General features: G+C 39.3%; 2 protein-coding genes and 1 long non-coding RNA gene across 10 annotated transcripts; 2 read left to right on the top strand and 1 right to left on the bottom strand.

Moving 5' to 3' along the window:
* The first annotated feature begins 651 nt into the window (after nucleotides 1-651).
* LOC131678054 (uncharacterized) lies at nucleotides 652-1,994 on the top strand. The gene is made up of 3 exons (XR_009303569.1): nucleotides 652-1,254; nucleotides 1,306-1,473; nucleotides 1,630-1,994. It is a non-coding gene; the product is annotated as an uncharacterized LOC131678054 (long non-coding RNA).
* Nucleotides 1,995-11,307: 9,313 nt separating this feature from the next.
* On the top strand, nucleotides 11,308-13,518 carry LOC131678052 (uncharacterized). The gene is made up of 2 exons (XM_058958181.1): nucleotides 11,308-12,009; nucleotides 12,249-13,518. Exons 1-2 carry the CDS (start codon nucleotides 11,743-11,745, stop codon nucleotides 13,359-13,361), a joined length of 1,380 nt encoding a protein of 459 aa, XP_058814164.1. The 5' UTR covers nucleotides 11,308-11,742; the 3' UTR covers nucleotides 13,362-13,518.
* On the bottom strand, nucleotides 13,462-17,386 carry LOC131678053 (uncharacterized). 8 transcript variants are annotated; one of them, XM_058958183.1, is made up of 4 exons: nucleotides 17,066-17,386; nucleotides 15,265-15,764; nucleotides 14,865-15,197; nucleotides 13,462-14,808 (listed from the first exon to the last, which is right to left on the bottom strand). In XM_058958183.1, the coding sequence occupies exon 4, from the start codon at nucleotides 14,534-14,536 to the stop codon at nucleotides 13,589-13,591; it is 948 nt and encodes a 315-aa protein (XP_058814166.1). In that variant the 5' UTR covers nucleotides 14,537-14,808; nucleotides 14,865-15,197; nucleotides 15,265-15,764; nucleotides 17,066-17,386; the 3' UTR covers nucleotides 13,462-13,588. The 8 variants fall into 8 exon arrangements, with proteins under 8 accessions (XP_058814166.1, XP_058814165.1, XP_058814170.1 ...); XM_058958182.1 differs by having other exon boundaries at nucleotides 14,871-15,197; XM_058958187.1 differs by having other exon boundaries at nucleotides 14,871-15,197; nucleotides 15,271-15,764.
* Nucleotides 17,387-17,669: the final 283 nt, after the last annotated feature.

Genomic DNA, 17,669 nt, shown 5'->3' with positions numbered 1-17,669 from the left:
GCATCTATTTTAATCTGGCTATTCGCCGTTTTGTTTACTGGGTATGAACTCCAAGAGTTCATTCCAATTTGTCAAAAACATTGTTTTGACGTAGATGAACCCCAAAACAGTGTTGCAGAATATACCGATTCATCGATATCTAAACCGATTTTTAATTTCAATACCAATAAAGTTACTAAAATACCGATTTATTTTTGCTTACCAAAAAATAACGATTTTCATATAATACGATCAATTAATATTACGTATGGGCCTTTTTAGAAAATGTCTTCACATTTCCACATCAAATCATCCGGAAATTGATTCAGCAATCTGCCAGGTTACTATCAAAATTTCAAATGAAGCTCAACAACCGATTCTGAAATCGATTGAGCTCGGTAGGTTTGATTACATAACATTAGAATGATCTATTATTTAAAACCAATATTTTGCAGGTAACTTTTGGTTAGCATACATCTTCACACCGATATATACCTATTTTTTATTTAGAACTATACCGATATTAGATTTGTTCCAGTACCAGTAGAAAGTGGAAGTACTCCGGAGCAAACAGAGAGAAAATCGTTCCTATGTTCTCTTCTCTTTTTCTTCTTCCGTTAGCAAGCTGGAGTAAACAGCAAATATTTTTTGCTTCTGTTTGCTCCGGAGCAACTTCTGTGTACTATAGAACAAACTTACTATACAAAACCATCTGACAACGCTGCTCTAAAGTGAAAAGTGCTCTTCAAACATCGATGACATCTTTTTTGTTTTTTTCCTGTTTTCTCTACCTATCTGTTATGTTTTTCATCCTGTCAACTTGGCAGTGCCAAGGAATCCAAAAACATAAGCTGTCTCCCGTTTCCCGAGAGTTCACCGACCAGTTTTGCTTTCAAACTGAAGAAAAAACTACAGTTTAACTTCACCAGGCACAATCATCAGAATATATTTTCATTTTACCGTTCAGTATGAGAAACATTTTACAAATGATAATCTTGTATGCCCAAAAGGTATTTGTCCGGATCTGCGAATCCGGTTTTTGTGGAATAATTCAACCAAGGGCTATGATGTAGCAGCGGTGGAGAGTAAGTCCAATCATACGGCTTCATCCCACCCCAGCAGCAGATGAGCGCTGGCGAATGTTCTCAGCCACCTGGAGGAGGAGGTTACCAGACATCGCCGATCTGGTGTCTGGACTTTTTTGATAATTTCATAGAGATTGGATGTGAAGATGGGCGGTTGGAGTTCTGGGAGGGAACGACTGGTAACTTTAAGGTAAATGTCACTTGTTTTTTATTAAAACTATTGACGGATGTTTCATTGCAGGATATATATGAAGCCGAAAACATCCACAACAATGGGGTAACTAACATAAAGCTCGCCGGTGACAAAGTGACAGTCGCACGGTTGAGTGGACGAATCGATTCTCTGAGACTAGAAACGTACACGCAAGGTTGTCAGATCGATTGAGGTTTACGTCTGCATATGGGCGAAGTAAGTCCTATGTTTCAAGCAATTTTTTAAGCTTACGTAGGGTGCAGAGCAGACAGATTTTATTTGTCATTTTCAAATACTGTATATTCTAAGTCATTTAATTTTCAATCTGCAATAAGTATGTCATCAAGTGCCTTAATTCTTATTCTTTTTTAGCCCACGTACGCACCGATTCGGCAGGAAGCATTAGTTTATTTCAGCAATCCGTCCACAGCGTTGCCAGCTCAACATAACGCATCCGAGGAGGAGCTTCGATGTATTCTGGAGTTTCACCAGCAGGGTCACCGGTGACATGTTTGGAAGTGGCGGGCGGTACAGTCATGACTGGCAGCACATGTATTTTCATAGACCAGTGGCAGGCCGAGATAGGCGCATCTGGTCGCCAGGATGGTGTGCTATGTATGTGGGGCTTGAACTAGAACAGCTCCTACAAGACAATGGTTACGAGAGTGTTCAGCAGGCCGTTAATAAGGAAGTGGATAATTTTTATAGTGTCGATTGTTGATAACAGGGCCATTTATTGGCGCCGCAATTAAATATAGAAAGTTACATTGCTTTCAATCAGATAATTTATGTTAGAACTTGCTTTTCCTCTTCTATTTTCCCACTACCGCCTCCAGTGACCGCGTGGATGCTTTCGGTCACGGTAGAATCCTTAATTTTTCCTTTTCGCCTGCTACCATTCCTTGACCTTTCGTGCAGCTTCTTGTATCCCATCATATGACAACGAATCTTTTTCCACACTATTCACAGCCATGGGGTCGTTTGCCAACATGCCTGCGATTATGCTGGGTCAAATGTGCTCTTCGAAGAAACTCCTGCCCACAGAGGTCACATTTGTACGGGCGTTCGTTTGTAGGGATTTGCATGTGCCGAGTCATGTGAGAATATTTTATAAACCCGCCACCAGACTTCACATCTGAATTCTCGATCTTTGCTGTGGATAAGTTTGTGCTGCGTAAGTTCTTTAGATTCAAGAAACTTTCTACCACAGATGTCGCAATTAAATATTTGATCCGCAAGATTCATATCGATGTGAACACGCTGGTGACGTTTCAAACTGCTGCTTTCTACGTAGCCTTTGCCACAGATATTACACTTATACGGACGCTCGCCAGTATGCATGCGCATGTGGCGAGTGAGTTCAGCACTAGTTATGCATTCTTTGCCACAAATATCGCACTTGTGCGATCTCTCACCTGCATGGATAAGTCTGTGTCGCGTGAGACTACTGTTTTCGGTAAACTTCCTACTGCTGATATCGCAAATGTAAGCCTGATCTTTATGGGTAAGCCGGTGCTGATCCAATTGCTCAGAAGTGAAAAATTCTCTGCCACATATCCGACAACGGTGCCGTCGTTCGCCGGTGTGTATCCGTTTGTGCCGGCTAAGATTTATACCCTTGGTGTATGCTTTACCGCAAATATCACAGGAGTACGGTCGCGTGCCGGCATGTACGCGCTTGTGAACTGCCAGCTGTCTCTTCTTGGGGAATGATTGTCACACATTCCGCACTCATAGGTTTTATCGATGGTTGTTTGCAGTAAGGTGGCATGTGTGAAATTGTCACCTGGACTTGTTGATTGTGTTGTCTGTCTAGAATGAAAATAGGGAAAAGTGCATTCGATATTAAAATTTTTTTTAAAAAAAGCATTCTTATATATTAAAATCTCCGAAAAACGGGTTATGATCTCAAAAAATCTAACTTATTTTCGAAGCATATGAATTCAATGAAGCGGAATAAGCATATCATAACAACTTACCGTTCACCTATCTCCACCTTACCGTCCTATCACATGTATTTTCATAGACCTGTGGCAGGCCGAGATGGGCGCATCTAGTTGCCATTGCCAGGATGGTGTGCTATGTGTGTGGAACACATTTAGGTTCACTAGTCGTATGGGACGACAATACTGGAGATGTAGCTCGGGAAGTCAGGCTTGACTGTTCCAATTCACTACTAAGTACGAAGATTATGCTACCTGCCAGTAATTTGTGACTACGGAAATCAAATGTGAATCGTTCGTAATATCCATTACATGATCAAATGCGCTGATGGGTTAGGCTTTGGATTCGGCTATATTCCATCGTCATTGAAGCTAGATCATAGAATCATGTTAATTTGACAGACTGCAAGTGTTATTAGTAGCACAAACAGCTAGCAGCCCAGCTAGTATTGTTCTTTCTGCTTGCAACCAACCTGGTTATATTGATGTCAATGCTAAATTCGCTGTTACAGCTGTATGCTCGCTATGCTGTCCCATTTGTTATGGGATTTGCTATTAACATGGGACAGCTATGCTTAGAGCACCAGATTCTAAAAGCTACCAATTTTGGCCAATCACTGGAGACAAAATCACGCGTAACAATTAATAATGAATTAAATTATTGCTGAGTAATTTTTGTTGTACATGAATAAAACATATCTATTTTCTCGTTACCTATGGCTAAATTACCATTAGAAAGGTTATGAGTTTATGTTGTCGCATTTTATAATCATTTATACTACTTTCAAGCGATCGATTTTCAAGATACGACTCGCACTTTAACCACCCCTTCACCGCGCCATCAAAATATAAATAAGTCATACTCCTAATGAACTTGTTGAAAAAGAATATTTCGCAGTGATATACGTACGAAATATTCTTTGTATATAAACAATTTGCCATTCACGGGACGGCAGTTGACAGTAAGAACTGTCATACGGAACGTGCTATAAAAAGCTCTGAGATGTCATCTGACAGAACGTCATGTGACAAAAGCTTCAAGTGGGTAACTTGAGCTTTTGCATATGGACGCCGCGCATGGATGTGTTGTTTACTATAGGCAGAGGGTATGACAGGGTATGGCAGTCAATAAGGGACTGTGATAAACAGTGCATGAAATATCAATCGATATCGAACTATGTTAGCATTATATAACTTGACGAACAAGAATCAAATAAAGTTATCTCAAACCTACCTACAGAAATACTTCGTGTTTTCTTACGGTATTATCAACAGGTTATGGGCCCAGGGGATACCTGATCGAAGGCTATTCGTTGCCCATATCTCAACAGGTTATGGGCCCAGTAGTTAACTGGAACTAGCCACCTGGACTATTGTAAAATAGTTGTTTTGGAAGATACACGTTTCGGGTAGAAACGGCCGGCGAGAACCATCGTTCCGGTAGCAGCGGCATCCAGCGACGACCAGCGTTTCGGGCAGAAACGGCATCCGGCGAGGACCAGCGTTTCGGGTAGAAACGGCCAGCGAGAACCATCGTTTCGGACAGAAGCGACATCCGGCGAGGACCAGCGTTTCGGGAAGAAACGGCATCCAGCGAGCACCAGCGTTTCGGGAGCAAGCAGAGGATGGCGACCCAGCAGCAAGCTGGAGGATCTGCCGAGAGGATGGCAACCCAGCAGCAAGCTGGAGGATCTGCCGAGAGGGTTACTCTCGAGGACAGAAGAGGTGGTGGCTACGAGAGGGGAACTCTCGAGCGCACCGTGCCGACGACGGCATACTTCGGTAGCGTCAACCGCGAATCGATATTCGACGGTTCGGAGTTGCGGTTCCCAGCCTGGAAATGGCGAATGGAACATCATCTTATAAAGATGAAACTCCAGCACACGTTGTTACGAACGCCCGAAGAAGAGGACTTCTACGAACCAGTAGTAGGTGCCTCGGAAGAGCTAGAAACAGCCAGGAAGGCTAAGCTCAGAAAACGGCTTGATGACGACGTCGAAGCATTGGACGAGATTGTCATGATGGTCAACAATGATGTTTTGAATAAACTCATTGGGCTCAACTATGCGAAAGAAGCCATGGATACTCTGGTCAGAACGTACCAAAAGGGCGGTACAGCCGCTATGGTTAATATGCGGGACCGGTTGTATACCATCAAACAAAGACATCACGACAAATTGTCCATGATTTTTGATGAGTACGATCTGATTATTCGCGAGCTAGATCGTATGGGTTCAAAAATGACAGCATCGGAAAAAGTTCATGCTCTACTGATCTCCATGCCAGACAAGTACCGACACGTCAAAGGCGCTCTGATGGTACTGACGAATGAAGAACTGTGTGCCAAGCCGATCATGGAGATCAAACGAATGTTTATTGATGCTGAAGCTGGGGAAGAGAAGCAGACAGAAACGAAAAACGTTGCGCTGTCTTCAAAGTACAAGCCAAGGAGAGAGGTAACCCGATGCTTCGGTTGCAACGAAACTGGGCATTTTAAAAATAAATGCCCACTAATGAAAAAGTTTAACGCGAAGGAGAAAGATAAGTTCAAGAAGCAGCAAAAGATGGAGCCTAAAAAGAGCTTTGCAATGATGACCAAAGCGGATCGTGGTAGGAGAGTCAGATTCGTAATTGACTCAGGAGCAAGCGACCATATGGTTAATGACGAGAAGCTGCTGGAAGATGTCCAAGAATTAGAGAAGCCAATCACCATTTCGACGGCGAAAGCGGGCCAGAATTTACGGGCAACAAAAGTTGGAAAAATGCGATTAAAGAGTGTTGTGGGTAACAATACAATAAAAGAATTGAAATTGTACAACGTTCTTTTTACTCCGGGTCTTGAAGAAAATCTCCTTTCGGTTAGAAGGGTTAGCAAAAATGGTAAAAGGGTTACTTTTACGGATGAAGAGGTTATCTTTGAATTTGAAGATGAAGTAATTGCTTCAGGAATCTTCGTTGATGGTTTATTCCACCTTGATCTATTTCGGGAAGAAAAGTCGGCGGAAGATGGAACAAACTTAGCATTGTTCGGAAAGAAGGTGAGTTTGGAAACATGGCATAAAAGACTTGGCCATATCAGTGATACGAGTTTGGAGAAACTAATTAAGAAGGGAATGGTTGAGGGTATCAATCTAACTTCTGGAAATATTAGTGAAACAAATGTATGTGATGGTTGTATGGCGGGGAAGCAGGCTGCATCCAAATTTAAACAATTGCAGCTGCCAAGATCAAAACGACCACTGGAACTCATACATTCGGATGTTTGTGGAAGCATGGAGCAGGAAACCTATGATGGCTATCGTTACTTTGTAACCTTTATAGATGATTATACGCACTTTCTCGTGGTTTACCTCATGAAACAGAAATCGGAGGTTTTCGAGAAATTTAAAGAATTCGAAGCAATGGCGACAGCATTCTTCGAAAGACGTATTTCAATGCTAAGGTGTGATAATGGAGGGGAATATACAAGTAACGAATTTCAAGCTCATTGCAAAAGAAATGGTGTTAGAATGACGTTCACTGTTCCATACACACCGCAGCAAAATGGTGTAAGTGAACGTATGAACAGATCTTTAATGGAAAAGGTCAGAGCTTTGCTTTACGAAAGTGGATTAGCGAAAGATATGTGGGGAGAAGCATTATATGCAGCAACATATCTAATCAATAGATCTCCAACAAGTGGGATAGAAGAGGACAAAACTCCGTATGAAAAATGGTTCAAAAAGCGACCAAACTTGAATCATTTAAGAGTTTTTGGGTGTAAAGCATTTAAACAAATACCTAAAGAGAGGCGTCAGAAATTAGATTTCAAAACAAAACCTTTGATATTTGTGGGGTACGCAAATAATGGTTTTAGATTATGGAACAAGGATACGCGTTCAATAGAAATTGGCAGAAATGTAGTATTCAATGAATCTACCAGAGCCAATCAAGATATTGACCACACAAACATGGATTTCGTAGAATCATCTGGTCAAGATTTAAATAGATGTACACGCTTAAACCAAGGAGAACAGAACGAAGACGAGGATGCTGCTATACATCCTTCTGATGAAGAACAGCATGAAGAATGCACACTCGAAACAGAGCAAGATAATCTAGATTCACTTGAAAAATCAGTTGGCGAAACTGACTATGAAAGTACAAATGAAAATCCAACAGACGAAAGAGAGGACGTCGATGATGGTCAATCATTGCGTCGCAGCAAGAGGGAGAGAAAGATACCGGGTTGGTATTCCGATTATACAGCAAAAACAGCAATGATTTTCAACGAAGAGATTCCGCAAACTATTGAGGAATTGAAGAAAGTTTCTGATTGGCAAGAATGGAAGCATGCTATTCAAGAAGAGTTTGATGCATTACATCAAAATGGCACTTGGACAGTGGTTAACTGTTTGCCAAAAGGAGTTAAACCAATTAACTCAAAATGGGTTTTCTCAATGAAAGAAGATGGAAGATATAAAGCACGATTAGTGGCAAAAGGGTGTTCACAGCGTCCTGGATTCGATTACTGTGAAACATTTGCACCAGTCGCCAAACTAGAGAGTGTTCGGTTAGCACTAGCCCTTGCTAACGAGCATAAATTGTTAGTACATCAAATGGATGTCAAAACTGCATTTCTACATGGGAAGTTAGAAGAAGAAATATACATGAAACTTCCACCAAACGTAAATGGGCAAAGACAAACTGTTCGTCTACACAAATGTTTGTATGGATTGAAACAGGCAAGCAGATCTTGGAATAAACATTTTGATGATGCAATGAAAACATTAGGTTTTGTCCCTCTCAAAAATGACAACTGCATCTATAAGTCAAAATCTAGAGGCATTATAGTAATACTATATGTAGACGACATTTTACTACTTGCCAAAAACATCGAAGCAATTACGTGGATTAAAAAGAAACTTGGAAGGTTATTCCAAATGAAAGACATGTTAGAGATTAAGCACTTCCTGGGAATGGAGATAAATCGTGATTTGGAAAGCCAGACTATTGAAATTTCTCAAACAATATACGTGGAGAAACTTCTTAGTAGATTTGGGATGGCTGATTGTAAACCAGTGGGGACACCATTGGATATCAACACGAAATGGTCAAAATCTGAGGCAAAAATCACTGAAGAGCCATACAGAGAACTGCTGGGATGCTTACAATATCTTTCACTAACTTCTAGACCTGATATTTGCTCTGCGGTAAACACCCTAAGCAAATATGCTAACTGCGCCACCGATTGGCACTGGTCAGGATTAAAACGAATATTGCGATATTTGAGGGGAACGAGCAACACAAAAATAATTTATTCATCAAATAGCGAATATCCAGCTTTAGTAGGATTTGCCGATGCAGATTTTGCAAATGATCCTGATGATAGGAAATCAATTTCAGGATACGCATTTCTACTATACGGTAATCTTATTTCGTGGTCAACGAAACGACAACCGACTGTAAGCTTATCAACAAGTGAAGCAGAACTGATAGCACTTTGCGCTGCTACGAAAGAAGGAGTGTGGTTAACACAACTTCTCAATGAATTGGATGTAAACATAACACCATTCATCATAATGGAAGATAGCATCCCATGTATCAACATAGCACAGGAGCCAAGATCACATCAACGGATGAAACACTTGGATATCAAATACCTTTTCATCCGGGATCTCATCAAAAATGGTAGAGTAAAACTACAGTTCATCCCAAGCGTCGATCAACCTGCAGATGCCTTCACTAAGGGGTTACCTAAAAATATACACAGAAAGTTATTCGGTGTATTGAATGTGCAAATTGTGGGGAAGTGTTGAAAAAGAATATTTCGCAGTGATATACGTACGAAATATTCTTTGTATATAAACAATTTGCCATTCACGGGACGGCAGTTGACAGTAAGAACTGTCATACGGAACGTGCTATAAAAAGCTCTGAGATGTCATCTGACAGAACGTCATGTGACAAAAGCTTCAAGTGGGTAACTTGAGCTTTTGCATATGGACGCCGCGCATGGATGTGTTGTTTACTATAGGCAGAGGGTATGACAGGGTATGGCAGTCAATAAGGGACTGTGATAAACAGTGCATGAAATATCAATCGATATCGAACTATGTTAGCATTATATAACTTGACGAACAAGAATCAAATAAAGTTATCTCAAACCTACCTACAGAAATACTTCGTGTTTTCTTACGGTATTATCAACAGGTTATGGGCCCAGGGGATACCTGATCGAAGGCTATTCGTTGCCCATATCTCAACAGAACTAATATTTATTAAAACATTTACTAAATAAAAACATAGACCTGATAGTTCGTTTGCAAAAAACACCGAAGCACAGTGAATTGGTGTTAAAACTCTATCTTTGATCCTAGTGCTGGTAATTGTTACGAATCACACTCGGCCAGGCTTTGGGTACAAGATAATAACTGCTTGATCTCCCACGAGCATGGTCCTGCCGGAGTGTCTGCCTTGCCCGATACCGGGGCAGCCTGTCCTCTTGTGAATCGGAACCGCTGATCGTTCCGATGAGGGTATGTCCAACGGTATTACCGACGGAGCCGATCGCTACACTACCAGCAGTAGCTGCGATTTGAGCAATTAATCCAGATGCCTGGTTGGGAGCTACCATTGGTGCAGCGACAGCCGAGTGTGACGCAGGCTGGACCATCGGCTAACTTGATTCCGGCGAGGTGGAGCGGCTGCAATTGGTGCGGACTTGTGAAGCGATGTATATAATTTCAAGGACATTTGCAACGCAATTACGAGAGATCATCAAAATGTTTCGTGGCTAACGTTGTAATTCAGCAAAAAAAAAAACAAAAGTTAAATTGATCGCAACAAATAAAATCGCTTTCTTCAATCGTGGACAAGAAAAATCCAAATGCCAAATTTAACGGAACATTGCCTAATGACGTCAAATAAAAATGAAAGCCTAGCGAGCTTGTTAATACAAGATATTCGCATTTAAAAGCGAACCAAATATAGTTTCTCATACTGCGGTCGAATACAAAAAAGTCTATGTAAACAAGCTCTGTGAACTGTCAAAAAGTGAGGTTAAACATTTTCATCCAATGTTCATACAGCGAGAGGTTCATTTTAGTTTGTTTACATTGCTAATGAATTTTGTACTGCGATTCACCACTTCATTTCCCGCGTTGCCAAGAACTTAAGTGAAAATATTCAAAGCAGTGCTGCCCAAATGCACATTTTAAGTCCCACCATTCTTGCTGAGGTGAAAAAAATATTCAACATTCTTGCATATTTCAAATTTAAAAAAAATCATTGAAAAATCAATCAAATCTCATTTTTACGGAAATGTTCTTATAAATGTGTAATCTATCTATTAAAAATAAGAAAAACAGGTGTTAGGTCGGACGAGAAAGGTCTGTTCGCTGCAAGTTTGATACTGTTTGTATTGTTAAGAAGCAGCAGAGTTTTTGGTTTGACAGTTTGGAGAGATCTCGGCGGGAAATTTCCCCTGATCAAATCTCGTGCGAAATCCCGTGATCCATTTCCCGAACTGTAAACTACCCAAGTAACCAATAAGCATTACAACGTGGACTTATAACAGCTTTATATATGCATATAGAGCGATGCCGTACGGCTCAGAAGCCTTATATACAGATATGATGCTGATATAATGCTAGAAAAGGCGAAATATAGTGCTATTGTAATGCAGAGATTCATAGCCCTTTTTCTGCATCACTAATGCTATTATAAAGCACCTATATCCAACTGTCAAAACTGAAAGCCCGTTATTGGCACTACTAATGCTATTAGATAGCTTCAAGTAGTTGTCATTTTCCTCAAACAACGTTTCTTCTTTTTCCTTTTCAGCATGCCAATGATATGGAAAATGAAAAAAAATGTAACTGTTTTATGTTCTTTCAATCATCTATGATGAATATTAGTATAGGTATGTGATAACACGAAATTCTATTTACATGTAATGCGCTTCGCACGTGATATGAAATATGCTCTAAATGAAATATGTTGTGAACATTACCTTAAGTGAGTCTCGAACCGAGGTACCTTGCATCATCATTCAGGGTTGGAGAGCTCCTTTTGCTGCCTGGACCATATTGGTTACGTTCGAACGCAATGTCGAATATAAGTCACCAGAAAAGCTGCATGTTACAACTCATGCAAACGGTGCTGCCAGAACGCAGTTTGGCCATTAAATTAAATTAAACAATTGGTATATTACGAAAAAATGCAATCTTTGATAAATCACTTTTCCAATACAACGCAAATAACGATAAAAGACTTTGTTTACTTTTGCTTCAATTGGTAACTAACTGTTACAATTCCTGAGCATCTGCATAATATTATCGCCTTTAATAGAAATCCGATTGTGGCTATCGAATATTAATTATTATATAATTTTGAATTGTGAAATCTGGCAGCTCTGTCAAATAGTGATCAACTTGCGACGTGCAGTAATTTTGTTGATATAGCTTTCACGAGTTGTCATCAATCTAAATTCACGGGTAAGATATTTTTTACGAATATATAAAAGTATAAAGAGAAATGCATTTTTTCCGTTGCAGGTGTAATGAGTTCGAATAATTATGCTATTGTGCAGACGACGAAAAATGACGATGTTTTGCTTTCTGTGGTTCCTTCACGTTGGGTACTGAAAAGTGGTTGGAGCAAGGTTCTGCCGGGACTTGGCACGGATCTATGCTACTGGCCAAAGGGTGTAGCTGGTTACCGGCTGCTTGAAAAGGCAAAAAAGGATCCACAAATTCCACCGGATGTAAACGTACTGAGTGCATATCGGTGCAAAATCAAACGAAACAATTTTGCTAGTTACGCTGAGGTTGGTGCAAACTGAATAGAGATTTCGCAGCTGAAAACTGGAAAACCGACTTACGAAACGCAATGCTTTTTTCATACATGATACATCACGACGGAAATTGTGCAATATAGGTAGCGCTTTATTTGCACCACTTTGTATTCCCAATGGAACAACAATTTATGTTGAGTAGCCAATTTTCCAGTTTTCGGCTTATACAATAATACTTTTGTTAGTGTGAACACTAATATCATTCTTAACAGGCGTTTCGCGAGCTGCAAATTATGGAAATTCATTCGGATACCGATGAATACGAGCCAAAAAAGAAACTGAAGAAATCATCAACTGCTGCGGAGCTTTTCAAACAAATCCAAACGAAACCAAGCTCATCGTGCTCAAATACGGCTACTGATTTTGCCGATGATACAAGGGACGGTCATACTGACAACACAGCTAATCCGGATGATTCGTTTTTGGAGCCTTGTCCAAACGATATTGTGATGACATCACGTTCGCTATCTCTAAGTGAAACAACATCTCATGAGTCTGGATCGAAGACACCAATGATTCAGAGCACAGATACCGATGAATCAACCATGCGTCAACTTATGATTTCACTGCACAATAAAATAGACAAGAACGCCAAGCAAATAGAATCTCTCAATCAATCGCACATTAGGTATGGTGCTTTGCTCTCTCAAGTTAACGCTAAACTAGATGTTATTGCTACCAAAATACCGTCAGAGTTTGTGCATGTGAAAACAGAGAGTTATGAATCCAAAAAGATTCCATTAACCCCGGTCAAATCTCTGGATGACATGGAATCTCTGGAGAAACAGTCGAAAAATGACCAATTCGTACAATCTGTTGTTCAGTTTCTTGGTTCAATGCACGGAAAACACAGATATGTTGGTGAAGGTGCAACTGTTTGTTTGCAAGTAATCAATTACTTGTTTGAGCGTGAATTCTTGATGAAATGTTCTTGGAGTGGAATAAGCCGGAATAAGAAGGATAATGAAAACATTATTTCCAAAATACCTTTTCATAAGTTTGGTGGGGTTATTGATCTGTTCCACAAGGTTGTACTTTTCTCCGATCCTTCTTTCTCTAAAGTGCAATGCGAACAGTTCCTACATCGCTGCTTAAGGAATGCAAAGCAACGCTACGAGGACATCAAGGGTATTAGAGCTACTGCTTCTAGAAGACGATGCAAGCGAAATGAACCTCAATCAAACCAAGCGATTCAACAAGGCATCGAAGAAGAAGCAGAAGTTATTTTAGAAGAATATCTTATTGAGACGGAATCAGCATCAACATCAGCATCACCAAACCAAACGGTTGAAGATGTGGGAGGTGTTCTGCCGTTCTACGCATAATTGTCTTTTGTATATAGGCAATCCTATAGAACATGGGACAATTATGTGTATAGCGGCAGTGTTATCGATAAACACTATTGAAAAAGTATAATTTAAGGAAGATATGTTGTTACATTGATTGAGTCAATATAATTGATATTGATTACCACGCGTATTAAATTTTGTTTTAGTTGAACAGGTATGTATGTCATGGGCTCTAAATGTCTTATCGATTGATTTCAACCATTTTATTGTTGTTCAGTCGCAGGTAAAGTATGTAATAATGGTATAAATGATGTTTCGTCAAGTACTACAATTACTACTAATTTACATAAAACTTTATCGAACCCGTACATTCTTGGTTCAAGTAATTCATATCTGCTAGGTGCTTTGAAAACGTTGATACAGGGTGATGACAAAGGATATTCAAAAAGATTTTCGATTTCGTTCACCTCTGAACCGTAAATACCATTGGTGTTTGCATATTGCATAGCTGCTATCCTTTTATCTTTCGTAAGAAACCACCTATCAGGAAATTTTGTAGCCAACATGAAGTTATTAGTGAGGCCTACATAACCATACTGAGAATGATCAAATTTCATTGGGTATTTGAATATAGGAAACTCGGCAGGCTCATCTATTATTGATTTAAATGAATATTTCTCAGTTATGCGATTTATGATTTGGTTTAAGGGAAGCTTTCCCGATCTTACTAATTTCTTGACCTGAAAAAGATGGTTTTCAAAGGGGTAAGAAGAAATTGTCGGTAGGGGGCCAAATCGTGAGACTTCGTCAACTATATGGACTAAATTATGAATGTTACTGGTAATGGAATTGTAAAACAAGTAATAATTTGCAATGAAATCTTCAAATAATGTTTGAGCGACCGGTAAAAATCGTATGTAGTATGAACTTGAACAAATTGTGACTGCACAAAATAAATTTGCAAAATTTTGAAACTGATCTTTCTTGATGAAATGTTTGAGAACAATAATTCCAATGCAATGAAGAAATGAAGCACACTCTGATGCTTTCCAATGGGTCAAACAATCGATTCCTCGAACAGCCCTGTGTATTTCGGTCGGAAGTTTAATGGATTTGAGAATTTTCGATATTTGCATGACGACATTGTTTGACCACCTACTGTCTTCACTACCATTGTGACCATCTTTGTATGACAGAAGTAATCGTTTCATTATACCAAGATGAAGCAGGTGAAGAGAATCGGCCACAATCACATCCTCTATGATATCTATTGGAAGTCGTAGGAGTGGTGAAACAACAATGCTTTTTTTGAGTTTACCATCTTCACGAATTTTGCGAATTTGATAGGAACCAGATCGGAAAGCGTGTTTAGTTCTTTTTTCGGCAAATGTTTGCGGAAAAATATTTGTATGAAGAAGTGTGGAATGCTGTCCAATGGTTTGGCATTTTAAGCAGCCATGGAATGAATTGAAATTAACCACACCTAGAAAAGAATTCGATATTTTGTATAAATTTGCATAATTTCAAATACAATATTACCTATACCCTTAATGAAAGCTCTGGCAGGAGAATCACAAATAAATGCGCGGATTTTAATTGATAACTTGAACCCACATTTATATCAAGGCCAGACTATTGGAACAATTTCGTCCACAAGTGGTTTCAAGAACTGCTCCACTTTGTTAGGTTTACTTTTCCCGTAGAAAAGGCCAATGATCATTGGATTGAAGCATGTGTCTCCGTGAATGTTGAATAATATTGGCCAAACTTGATCAGTACCATTTTTGAACAATGGTAATCCGTCAATATTGATATTTATGTACAGTAATCTCGAACTTTTCAAATCGATGAAAGACTGACGTAGGCAATTTTCTAAAATAGAAGAAATATAAAATATTCTTAAAATACGAAAACAGTTAATCATTATTCAATTTCTAACCCAGACCCTGATGCCAATATTGTCCACCATCTATATTTATAATTGTAGCATTGATCCTTGGAGTGCGAAGAAGTCGCCTTGGGCTTTCCGGCAGTGTTTTATCAAGCTGGTTCAGTTTTTGCAGCAATGGCTTCAATGCAGTATGTGCAATGTTATACTGAATGCTCCAGTTGCGTAGGAATGAAGATAAACTTTCCTCTTCGGTTTTGTTTTGAACTAATTCTCCGGTAAAAGAATCTTCGGAAAATAAGATACTCCATTTTTCGCTGGGCTCTTCATCGGAATTTTCATCTGGGCTGTAGGCGCTCACAGAATTATCTGAGCTTTCATCATCCGATTTTTCAAATGAAATTGTAGGTGTAGAATTGGGTGTTTCCACAATTACTTTATCGGAAGGCTCAAGGATTTCAGGACAATCCGATCTCCGATACAAACTCACTTTTCGTCTATAATTCCCACTCCGCAAAGTTTTTTTTCCATTTTGTTACGTCCATGTTATACTAAGTTGTTGTTGATGATAACGTAATTTCATTTTGAAAGTTTTTTATAAATGAAAGCTCGGCACTATATTTGCATTAATATGACATTATATTAGCTTTATAATAGCACTTAATGCATATATAGAGCATATACGCCACGAATATTCTTAATGCTGTTATGCATTATATCAGATTTATATACGCATATAGAGCGACCATATTTTGACAAGACTTTTATGCATTAATGATGCTAATACCGAGCATAAATGCATTGCAAGTGTTGATATAGAGTTTTTATGTAATGCTAATGCTAATATATAGCCAATATAGAGTCATGGCTTAATGCTTATGGTTACTTGGGTAGCTCTTACATGGACTTAGAAAATTTTTGGTTTCGCCAAGTACAAGAAACTAGGTTCGAATTCTAACACCATGTAAACAAGCTCGCTGAACTGTCATTTTTTCGGGCATTTTACTCATATGGCGTCATTTTGCAATGTACCATTCTTTTATATGCTAGGAAGGGGGCTACCGCTTTCTATGGTTGTTGCCAAATGGCACTGAAAAACACACCTGTTCTGAATTTTGTGATTTGTCCTATATGTACATAATGTTTATATTATTGAAAGAATAATGTAAAAATATTGCTATTGTCTAATGCTGCTAGCAGTGCACTCTTCGAAGAAAGCAATATGGCCAACATTTTGAAAAAGATTTTTGATTTTCATCAAGATTTTTTCCCGCTTCAAAAAAATGTCTGGGAAATGGTTATATCTGTGGAATGATTTCTGAGCATTCTGGATATGGTTTTCTGAAGAATGGTTCTTTCTGGGGAAACACTTCGGTATTTTAGTTTCTGAGGAATGGTTTTTGGGGAAAGCCACCCAATAGGGATCTTTAATTTGGAAAAAATGTGCCAGTTTTTCATATATATTGATAGCAGGTGTCCTTACGAGTGCACTCATATCATTCTTAAACCTTAATTATTCTTTTCTGATTTTTAAATTAAAAAAAAAACCAAATTAAATTCAACCAACAAACTGACAGTTGTCCGACTAAATGACGTATCTGCAAATATCTCGTTCTCCTCATTGTTAACCGGGACAGCACCCCACACAGCATGATCTGGTACTTTGTCAATCCGCTAACAGCCTGCCATCCCAAGTTTCATCTGCAAACTATGGTAGATCTGATCACGGCTTACATATACTAGGCTAGCTCGTTAGAGTGTAAACATTTGACGAGAGCGCGTCATAGAAATCGTCGGCGAAAACAATTACATGAAATTCATATATTGTTTGCTGCTAACGAATGATCGGCACCTGGCAAATCACAAGGAAGCTATGCGGATGTCCAAACCCTTTGCTATGATCAGAAAATTACGGTGGGATATGTTTTCTATGGCATGCATACAAATTCCCGATTTACGCTAATAATCACATAGATGCACTGATTATCCACTGTGTCTAGTGTAATTATGGCGTAATTTACGTCAAAAATCCATTGCACACTATTTTTTCCACCGTAAGAGCTCAAATATTGTCAATTAACAACTTTCGAGAAATCCGTTTGTTTATCTCAACGATTTCTCTGACGTCACCGAAAACTGTCAATTCGCGGAATAGCAAGCCTCCTTTCTGTGAGCCGTGGATCTGATAAGGCAACCTACACGCTTACCAGCCGTTACCTAATTTTGGGTAGAATCCTACCCAAAATGGACTAAAGTGCATCTCCTCACTTTTGGGTAACAAGCTTTGAACTTAAATTTTGGGTAGTGTGAGGACTACCCAAAGTTTGGGTTACAGATAACCCAAGCGTTGGGTACGGAGCGGGTAACCCAAAGTTTAAGTAACGATGAAATAACCCAAAATTTGAATAACGAGCGGATAACTCAACATTTGAGTACTGAGCGGATAACCCAAAATT

The sequence above is a fragment of the Topomyia yanbarensis genome, chromosome 1 (genome assembly GCF_030247195.1).
Source record: "Topomyia yanbarensis strain Yona2022 chromosome 1, ASM3024719v1, whole genome shotgun sequence".
Taxonomy (NCBI): domain Eukaryota; kingdom Metazoa; phylum Arthropoda; class Insecta; order Diptera; family Culicidae; genus Topomyia; species Topomyia yanbarensis.
This window is presented reverse-complemented; position numbering and strand designations above follow the sequence as displayed.